The 10,509-nt window shown below is 40.1% G+C and overlaps 1 protein-coding gene across 1 annotated transcript; it reads right to left on the reverse strand.

Annotated features, from left to right (window-relative positions):
* Window positions 1–2,087: 2,087 nt before the first annotated feature.
* Window positions 2,088–10,195, reverse strand: LOC124685022 (probable protein transport Sec1b). The gene is made up of 21 exons (XM_047219295.1): window positions 10,067–10,195; window positions 9,908–9,966; window positions 9,182–9,263; window positions 8,907–8,985; window positions 8,361–8,411; window positions 8,158–8,254; window positions 8,049–8,081; window positions 7,516–7,644; window positions 6,612–6,800; window positions 6,414–6,497; window positions 6,244–6,339; window positions 6,102–6,169; window positions 5,243–5,339; window positions 4,578–4,703; window positions 4,390–4,485; window positions 3,517–3,636; window positions 3,367–3,447; window positions 2,855–3,042; window positions 2,637–2,730; window positions 2,456–2,545; window positions 2,088–2,259 (listed from the first exon to the last, which is right to left on the reverse strand). The coding sequence occupies exons 1-21, from the start codon at window positions 10,137–10,139 to the stop codon at window positions 2,233–2,235; spliced, it is 1,959 nt and encodes a 652-aa protein (XP_047075251.1). The 5' UTR covers window positions 10,140–10,195; the 3' UTR covers window positions 2,088–2,232.
* Between the last annotated feature and the right edge of the window lie 314 nt (window positions 10,196–10,509).

The raw sequence follows: 10,509 nt of genomic DNA on the forward strand, positions 1-10,509 counted from the left end.
TAGTACTATCATATATATGATATTTGTCTGTGATACTACCTCTATATCGGATTAATGGGCAATTATGCATTTCGAGAAACAAGTTTAACTATAAATTTGGTCAACAAAATATGAGATATATGCCATAAAAATTATACCGTTGGATTCGTATTCAAAAAATGTTTTCAATAATATAATTTTTGTGATATATATCTAATATTTTATTGACCAAATTAGTAGTTAAACTTATTTCTCGAAGTGCGTAATTGCCCATTAATCCGGCATGGAGGTAGTACTATATTATAAGGTAGTATAATAAAATAGTAGTATCATAATCTCGTAAATTTATTGTTTTGTAGAATTCTAATGCAAATATGTGTATAAGATCTATTTTCCATTATTTTTTCTCGTAATATGCACTATGATATAGTATCTACCTATGTTACTCTAATCATATTTCTCCTCCATAATGAGATGCTACATCAGTATTCTTATGATCCTAGGGTGCATGATACTACTCCCTCCATACCGGTTTACTGGGCTTACTAGCCGAAGCGCTGCAACCAAGGTATTCAGTGATTGGGTCAGATAATTGTGTTTGAAGCGTTGGTAACGCTCATATTTATCTTGAAAACTGTGGTACTTAAGGCTGGAAGATAAAAGAACCAGGAAAGTCCCACTCCCGGTGGTCCTCTTGGTCTGCATGCAACCCATCGAGTGCATGCATTGGACAGCACTAGCTAGCTAATTCTCCACCTAAATGAAAGCTGGCCTAATTAAATCACATGCAATTAAACAAGGTATTAATTAGCAAATTTGGCCTAATTTTTAGGTTTTTCCTCATTTTCATTAGGAGCCCAGTAAACCGGTATGGAGGGAGTACCTAAGATACTAGCACAGTAGCACTATGGCCAGCCTAACAGGCGGAGCCAACAATTTTTTTTTTTTTTTTTTTTTTTTTTTTTTTTGCAAAACGCAACGTTCATAGATACTACGCCTATCTTTGTATATGGAGTACCTCTATAAACGCAAACACTAACACGTCATATCCTTATGAACATTTCGAAATCTAAAAAATTATCTTAAGATTGACGAAATTACCACAGATATCTCACTACCGGCGCCACCTCCAACTAAAAAAATGGTCTTCCTTCTCGGTGATAACTGGTGCCGTCTCTACACCTTCGTGGAGTTCATAACGCGTTGCTGGGATCAACGAGAATATGCTGCATGTGACGCACATTAAGGAAACTTAAACAATCTTCCTTTAACATAAGTTTGATGACTAATTTGGCCAGTTCGATAGGTCCATACCAAATTGCCTATCTATCAACTAAAGAAAAGGCGTGCCCAGGCAAACAGCCCTTGTTTGATCGTCTGTCCTCCCTGTCGTGTGGCGTCAATCCAACCGGATACCTTGTGGTCGGCCGGCACACGGCAATGCAGGAGAAAGTACCCGGTGTATGTCTCGTTCCCGTCGCAGTCGAGACGACGAGCTCGGGACGTTTCCACGAGAAAAATAAGTGGCAAAATATGCACTGTCAATATTAATATTTATAATCATTCCAGCGAGAACACAGAACGGATACTTCAAATGTGCTTGGGTATATCCCTTAAGCCGTTGACTAACGGCGTCCAAGTAGCATTAGATAAGAGAACGGAACGGATATGGAATGATCCCAGGTATATCCGTTATGCAGTTGACCAGCAGCGCTGCATTGGGATAAAATATATACATATTATACACATTGTATATTCTCACATGATTAGTGCAAATTCAAACCATCTAACCGCTCCTTTTTCTAGTCCTCATCCGATGCTTCACACTGATTCAATCCAACGTCCGATGGGAAGCTGGGATCAGCGTCCGATCGGCATTTTTCTCTAGTTTACTTTTAATAGTGCCATAATTAGAGCACGTAAACATTAACTGTTGAAGACAACTAACATTACTTCTACCTATTGAAGACTTTTTAGCTAATGGGCCTGAGAAAACCAAGATGCCCTCCTTCCTGCCCGTGTGCAAGGGCGTTCGCCTAGCGAGATAGGAGTAGAAGGTTTTTCTCCCGTTAGGAGAATCAAAATTGCATTTTACCTAGAAAAAATGTGGTATACATGCCTCTCATTTTACAACATACAGCGTGGCTCACATTGTTGATAGAATGGGGAACAAAAAACAGAAAAAATGCGTAATTAAGCTTCTATTATGTGCACTCCACAATCAATCAGCTGCGAGAACCGGCAACATCATTCCTAAGATGGTCCAAGCGACTTCAGCTTCTGCATTTGTGGATTCAACAAGAGAGTACACTCAGTCAATATGCGTATCAACAGTTCTATTCTATGTTTTGGAAACTGCAAATTAACATTCTCAAGATATGATTATGGTATATCTCTCCTGTATTCAGCAGCGCTATCTGATGAAAAGGTTGGAGAACTTTGAGATATTCTGAAAGTACACAAAAGAAAGGTTTACCGAGATAAACTGTGGAGGGTCATCAATGCTAGAAGACCCCAGGACGATTTCTCTCTTCAACTTCATAGTTAGCGTGTGCGCTGTCCGTAGCTGATCCATTGAAATACCAAATCGGTAAGAACATATACTAGTTGCATAGTACGATGAGAGCTAGCAAATCATTTGGTAGTAAACAACATACTTCTGACCGAGTTGCTCCGCCAACCATGAAGACAAAAATCCGGTTGCCTAGCCTCTTGAAGTCACCTGATGCGTGTCTCAAGACCGCAGAGTCACTGCCATCAAATATATGGTTAGAGGAAAGCAGCAAGAAAGTGTGAAGCCGATCAGAGCAATTTACACTTGGAAAATTTGTATGGGCAGGAGGGGTTAAGATGAAAAACTATCTTTAGTGGATACCTTGATTGACCATCGTCAGAGTTACGAGACTTAGCATATTGCGGTGTCCGCCGTGATCTCCTAGACATGGGTTGTGGATTTTGTGCTGGTTTTCCCGCCGACGCACTTTGAGCAGTAGAACTTGGTTCACTTAAAGATGGGTATTCGTTTAACGGTAATTCACCTTTGCTCAGCTTCTCGATCAGCTCCTGTTGAAAACCCATGGAGCTTCAGTCATTATTTCAGGTATGACTACTATTTTTAATCACCAATGGATACAAGTTAATTCTATCAAAATTACTTGTACTGCATTTGTCTAGCTCAGTTTGTTCTGAAACATATTTGAATATTTGATCAAGAGAATGAAGGCCACATTCTTAAGGTCCACATAAATTTTGGAACCGTGTTTATTTTGGTTCCAGCAAATGTTAATCGCAGCATTGCATGAAGTATTGATTGTGTGAAGCAGAGGGAACAAAGCAGATATTTCATGAATAAAAGGGAACTTTAGTAGAAATATTACTATCACGTGCCTCTATAAGTGGGAAAAAACGTGATAATGCCCAGCCTTCCTCACCATCCTGTCGTTCTGTCCTAACGCCAGTGTTTTTCTTCTGGTGTGAAAATTACAAACATGTTAGTTCAAGGCAAGAAAGCACAAGTTTTAGTTCAAATGACTTCACCTTTTGTGCGTCAAATTTGAGAGAGAAACCGCCAGCCCGTCCGGACTTTTTTGCATCTGAACCAACCAAGTATTGTAAGCTTTTTATTACCTTCATATCATCGGATGGCAGTTTTGCTAGCTGCAGAGTCAATAAATTGGCTCACCATATCAGATAGACATGAACAATCAAAATTGTTAATCCAATTTATTTTGTGATGTACTCGTGAGTTACCCAAACGACAGTATAACCATTAGCATAGATGACGTCTTCCATATACAGATCTGAAGCTGGGTAATTGCTTTCTGTGGTAGGTAGCAATATGAGATGGTTTATAAGCTAGGTTAGGTGGAGTCAGCATGTACGTGACTTCTCACTATCTTGATTTTCTTCCAGAAGTGGATAAAATTTAAATGTAGGCCCAGTAAGCTGTTTGTTGCACAAATCTCAATCTTACAAACGCCATCAATCAGTCGATCCAAAGAGACCCATGGCCATAGGTACCTATGCCTCTAAAAGGGGGAAGCGTAACACATCATCATGATCCTGCTAACCGTGTGATCGAAAGATTTCGGTCTCCATTTATCCATTTACTCTTACACCACCTAGCCCAGCTTTAAAAAAGGGAAAAATTGTGTGCACCGTGGTTTAATTGTTTCCCATAAGCGCAAGCAACAACTGCTTCATAATAAATTATATAAAGGCATATGTGGTCTCATATGATCCAACAACATATGAAGCAATGAGGTTAGTTACTTAGTCCCATGGTTGTCTGCTTCCACGCTCCTAACTAGCGAAAAAAGAGGTTTAGTTCCTAACCTATGCGTAATTGCTGCAAGCATTACACAGTTCATAAGCCATAACTCAAGCAATGCAAAACTTGATATGAAGTACCTGCATCAACTTGTCCCCTTTGTCACCTTCAAACTTGTCAGGACATACAATTGCATATATAATCAGCAATCTCAATTTGTTTTCTTGACTCATATTCTGAGCAACAGAACAAACGTGTCAAGCTAAGCATAACATTATGCAGATAAAGACTTAGCAGTGAGCCTTTTTAAATTTCTCTCTATACAGACCTGCTTTGACCTGAGGAGATTGATCACCTCCTTGGCTCCTGCATCTCCAAAAACTAGATCCTGCTCCACCTGCCCAATGTCGCGGAGCCCGTACTCCCTGATGAACTTGTTAATTTTTCCAGCAATCTGAGCACAAGAAGAAGAGATCAAATAAAAGTATCAGGACTTCTATCACTTTGAAATTAGACATGAAGCTTACCAGAAGGATTATTAAGGCATATGCCGTGAACTAAATATGGTACATATAAAGGTCATCAATGCTTTTAAACAACTTCTGATTGCTTTAACCTGGATGCCAAACTTAGATCAGTAAACTTTGAAAATTGTGCTATGAGTAATCATGTTGCTTTATATGCACTGTAATCATGTTGCTTTATATGCGCTGTAGTCATACATATTAAGTGTAGGTACCGGCAGAGGCTGCAGAGTTAATGTATGCATTAGATAACTGCCCATGGATTGAATCCACAACGTAATAGATGTAAGAAAAATACCAGTGTGCCCATTTAACTTGAGTTCACCAGAATATCAATAATATAGCATCTCGTTTCACATTTTTCCAAATTCTCATAAATCAAGGAAATAGTAACTTATCTTTTGCAATGCTAAACAAAATAAGGAGAACATAAAATATGTATGAAAATATTATGGAAACAATAATTTACCTCTATATGGAGGGTCAATTTCTCAACTTGCTCACTGTATTGTGGCAAAGCTTGAACAATCTTCTGCAGATCCGTGGTTGAGACTTCACCACCATCTCTAATTGAAATGGAAATATCATAAGCTTGTATTATAAACAGAATGTAGAGATAATTATGAATTCTTTATTTCTGTAGCTATACTTTCACCAGAAAATAATCTACTAGGTGTAAACTATAGGTTACATAGTTTTATTTTTTTGACCAGAATACATAGTTTTATCTGAAAGGATTTCTGTACTATGCTGACAGCTTGGTTAATTTGGAAGCACTACAACACAGCGATCTTTGACGGTGAGTAACCAGTCATCATGTGACTCCTAGAGCTCATCAAGGAGGATGCCAAGACTTCGTCTGCAGCCGGGGCCATTGGGTTGCAGGCGATATTACCTGGTGCTAACGGACTTAGTGTAATGGCGTAGGTGTTGTATTGGGTTCAGCAACTTGTAGCTTAGGAAGCATGGGCTTGTAAATAACCTCTTATTCTTCTATCAACGCACCAAGACACAAAGCTTTTGCATTCTCTCTCGAAAAAAGACTTCTTTACTAGTCGTCCAGAATCAAAATAAAACCAGTTGTTCAGAAAAGAGCAATATATCACATTAAGATAGAAATAAAAACATGTCAGACCTACAGCTAACTATGTTGGAGATAAATAACAAACACAACGAATAGAAAATGGTAGGTTGTATTATATCAGCTAGAATGGTAAATAACACCAACGCACAAGCATCTGCTAGCAGCATACCATACCATACTGCACTCCACTCTGTGTTGAAACATTTACAATTGTATTACTTTCAGAACAAGAAATAACAAGCACCTTGAAAGTTGTGCTGCTTTATTCTTTGAGACAAAGGTATTCATCTTCTCATACAACCTCTCACTGGCCTGTCATTCAAGTTATTGATATAAGGCATAGACCAAAATATAGCTGAACAATCTCAAATACCGACATGACTCACATCAGCAATGTGAGTATGGCGAAGCTCTATCCAGAGAGGATCTTGATCCTCCAACAAAGCCTCCTTCTTTTCAGGATCTGATCCCCCTTTTGACACCTTTGAACAGAAAAGTAAATCAAAGAATGCAAGCTAAGATAAAATGTTTCTTGTAAATCAATTTACACAGGCACCTCATATATGTATTTGTTGCCATCCATCTCGAGTAGATCATGGCACATTGCATCATAGATCCATTCGTGAATAACAGGTGCTATCTTTGCAATCATAAGAAATTGTTGTAAGTTATATGAAACAGTTCTTTGCCATACTTACAAAATAAACAAACTGTTGAACAGTTCTAATTAAGAATACAAGGTATGCTTTAGCACCTGATCTATAGGCCTGTCCAGAATGAGCAGTTCACATGTCTCCTTCTGGGGAAATTCAGGAATTGTTGACTTATATTTGGAAACAATTTCCCAAACAGCATTAGCTAGCCATTTTGGAACCATGTCAAATTTTGGTGCTGTTGATGGGTCTGCACTCTTTGGTGCACGATACCGCACACATGGAAATTCCTGTAAGCGCTAAAATTAGCTTCTGTGTTTGGAATAACAATGTTATACTCAATTGATCACACAAGACAAAACAAGGATTGAAAAGACTGCATTCCTAACTAGCATAGGAGATGTTCACAACTGTAGGTTACCAGAAAATAGTGTGGTAGTCTATATAATAAAAGGTGAATTGTAAAACATCCACAAGGTGAAGGTATGGCTAGTCACAGGAAGATGCTTCAAGAGACTGCCAAAAGTCAAGACTATGTGTTTCACTTCAGGAAATTGTTTCGAGGCGCGCATCACCAATATAACCATGTCATATTCCTCGGATCTTGCTGGAATTCAATACCTTATCAATTTGGGTGGGTTCAAGGAAGGGATGTTCATGTTATGGCCCAGAGAATGGGAGTGCAAAAGTTGGAAAACAAAAAATACGAAGTGTCACCGAGCTTTTTCAAATATTGAGCACATATCAAAAGTTGTAGCATCCCACTGGTGACCATGTCCATACACCATCAACAACATTCACTACAGGTGCTGAATTAAAATATATAAGTAGGACATCTATCGATGATATGCTGAAATCAAGTAGGTTCCTAGCGATTTTGGAGCAAGTTGTCATTTATGAAATGACACAATAACTTAAGAGTGCAGCATAAGAACATATATGTTGTTGTATTAATTAGCACAATGTTCAAGAATAGATCATAGCAAATGAAGTTCCTCAACATACCTTCAATGATGCAAATGTGGTAGCTATGCGAACAGCCATAGTGCTTATGGTGTCGTTGAAGTTTTTCGAATTATGCCCATTTGCACTATATAGTTCAGTCAGCGCCATATCATGGTCAGTTACAAACCCCTACAGATATGCCACCCGTCATCATCAAAACTATGCTTCCTACCATCAAAGTAAAGGATGACAGACCCAAACATAAAATTAGAAATTTAGGCAAAATGGCATGCAAATACAAGCAGACCTCATTTGCGATGCTTTCACCGCCAAATGAATAATGAATATTCCATCATGCTAGCAAACTTTCGATGCAAAGATGAACCGGTTAATTTCCTACATAGTGCAAATTCATTCTATAGTGGCCAATAATTTCCAGTCAATATTAAATTTAATTTAACCTACAGTTGCTCCTTTATATGCCCACTGCCTATGTTACAATCGGCTCGAAGTATATAATTAATAATAACAAAAGAAAGGAAGCAATCGACCAAGAAAGCAATGAGATCATATAGAACGGAGATTGTGAGTACCTGCATGTCGATAGCAAAAAACTCCAAATTCATCTGCAATTGATAGAATCATGGCATCAGAAAACCTACCGCCGAAGAACATCAGAGTTGAAGGTATACAAAAATCAACCTCTCTTAGTGCACCAATGCGTGGTATCACACTCATGTCGTTCTTAATGTAAGTCACCAGGTCCTTGGGAATTGGTGAACTGAAGAAGATGTATGCCCTAAAAGTTGAAAGGGAAACCTTTAACATGTATGTCAAAGTTTGTTATATATGAAGCTTCTGCAGATGATATTCCAGCTGTGAATTGAAATCTTGGTTTAACATACTTCCTATACAGCGGACATCTCCCAGACATGTCGGATAGAAGCATTATGACACTGCAGATCACCAAGCTTACATATGAGAGAGTATTCAAGAGAATGTAACATCTTTCATGGACTATGTAAGTAATAACGAGGACTATATAAGTAATAACGAACTAGTGATGCAAGTGGTCCATCACTAGGGTACCTTTACCCTCTTTAGTCTAAAAAATGAAATATAACTTTTGTCCATGACATCATCAAGTTAGTTCATTTTTTGGACTAAAGAGGGTAGAGGGTACCATAATGATGGACCACTTGCATCTATATAGTGAAGTAGCAAAAGAGCTCCCAAAAGAACCAAGAAGAACCAGCATAAGCTTAAGTTAAAGAAAGCAGTAAATTAGGACCTATGATTTTGGGTGGAGATGCATAAAATTCTTCATATATCGAGCAGTCACTAGAAGAATCACATACGGGACCAAAATTCCAAGTGTATTTACTTGCAATTATGTTGTGATGCTTACGGAAAGGGAAAGCCAGAAAGATCAATCGTGATCAGTTATTTACTTTTCTTTCAGTGGCTGTAGAAAGTAGATGGCATCCATTGAAGGCATGGGCTCCCTTCGCTTGAATAGATCTTCTACCACTGCAGGAAAAGACATTTAGGTCAGTGAGCTACCATACCTCAGCATAAACAAAACAACCAGATTCGCGGAAGCACTATTGGCTGAATTGGGGACCTCTGAAAAGGTACCCCTGAAGTAGTAAAAACAGTAACAATAGCATGGTATCACCATATGCTTACTTCTAAACGCTCACATATCCAGGTTTGGGCAACTTACACGAAATCCCTGCATCCGTAATTTCCGCCATCTTGCAAGCATAACCAATGATCTTTACGGTAAATTTATCCATGATAAGAACCTGCACAGGGGTCAAGCTAAAAACCGTTACTGTTTTTTTTGCCTGAAGGTCCTGATAAGTAATACAAATATCGTAGCTGAGGAGGAGGGGCTTAAAGTGATGGGGTCTTCAAACCCCAGTCACAAGTGTCCGCATTTCACATGCAAGATACGCACATCATGTTTTAAAAATGAATCATCCTTTATGAAAAAATACTCTGCTAAACCGCTACCTTATGATACGTGATGGAAAGCATGCATGGTACTTGTGCCAGTGGTGTGAAAACTGCACGCATTACTTATCTGGACCCTTTTGTTTGTTGGTGGTGTGTAAGCGCTAAAACAGGCTATGAATGGTACTACCATTTAGAGAATATGGCACCGCCCTTTGATTCTACAAAACAAAAAATGCGAAAGAATCTGGAAGGGATTGATTACCCTGTGAATTTCTAAAAAGGCTTACATTTCGGAGCAGAGGTACTCCCTCCTATCCAAATTACTTGTTGGAACCGCTCAAAAAAAAATTACTTGTTGGAAGCTTCGGCAAAATGCGGCGACAAGTAATTTGGATCGGAGGGAGTAGTATTCAAAATGTCATTTGCGTGTGAATTTGAGCAGATAGTGCAGGCGGTGAGTAATACAAGATCTGCACACATGCGTGCGTACCTTCCATGCGCTCTTGTTCTCCTTGTCTTTGTCCGGCTTCAGCATGTCCTTGAGTATCCCTGCGGAGAAAGGAGCAGAGGGATGCACAATTCAGTGAGGCGTTCCCCAAAGAGTAGAGCCGGAGGTCAGGGAGGAGGGGGGGAGGCGGTGGGTACTTACGGTCGCGGCAGACGTTGCGGAAGATCCTGGGGTCCTCGCCCACGCCGCTGAATTCCGCCCCCGACATCGACATCTCGCCGCCGCCGCCGCCGACTGGATCCGACCAAAGATGTCCGCCACCGCCACGGTGACAACCGCACCGCCCCTCTCTCGCCCGTCACCCACCCGCGCGTCTTCGTCTCCTCCTGCCCACACACACACACTCTATATCCTGATTTAGCTGGTCGGGAATGTTGATGGGGGGTGGAGGGCGCGAGCAAGAGGGAGCGTGGGGCTCGCAGGATGAACCGGGACGAGATTCCCGCGGGGAGGAGGACATGGATGGAGGAGGGAGGAGGGAGAGAGCGAGGCCATGGCGGGTGTCACACGACGTGAATCCTTGTCTCCCATGTCTCGGCGACGGAGACATGAGCAGCACCCGTTTACTCGCTGCACTCATCAAG

This window comes from Lolium rigidum, chromosome 1, assembly GCF_022539505.1.
Source record: "Lolium rigidum isolate FL_2022 chromosome 1, APGP_CSIRO_Lrig_0.1, whole genome shotgun sequence".
NCBI lineage: Eukaryota > Viridiplantae > Streptophyta > Magnoliopsida > Poales > Poaceae > Lolium > Lolium rigidum.

What these genes read in the sequence shown, in the direction of transcription:
- LOC124685022 (XM_047219295.1), bottom strand. Translation starts at nt 10,139, where the DNA reads ATGTCGATGTCGGGGGCGGAATTCAGCGGCGTGGGCGAGGACCCCAGG. An exon ending in AAGGGGACAAGTTGATGCAG is followed by an intron (nt 3,637 to 4,389) that starts GTACTTCATATC and finishes TTGACTCTGCAG; the next exon opens with CTAGCAAAACTGCCATCCGA. An exon ending in TCTGACGATGGTCAATCAAG is followed by an intron (nt 2,731 to 2,854) that starts GTATCCACTAAA and finishes ATTTGATGGCAG; the next exon opens with TGACTCTGCGGTCTTGAGAC.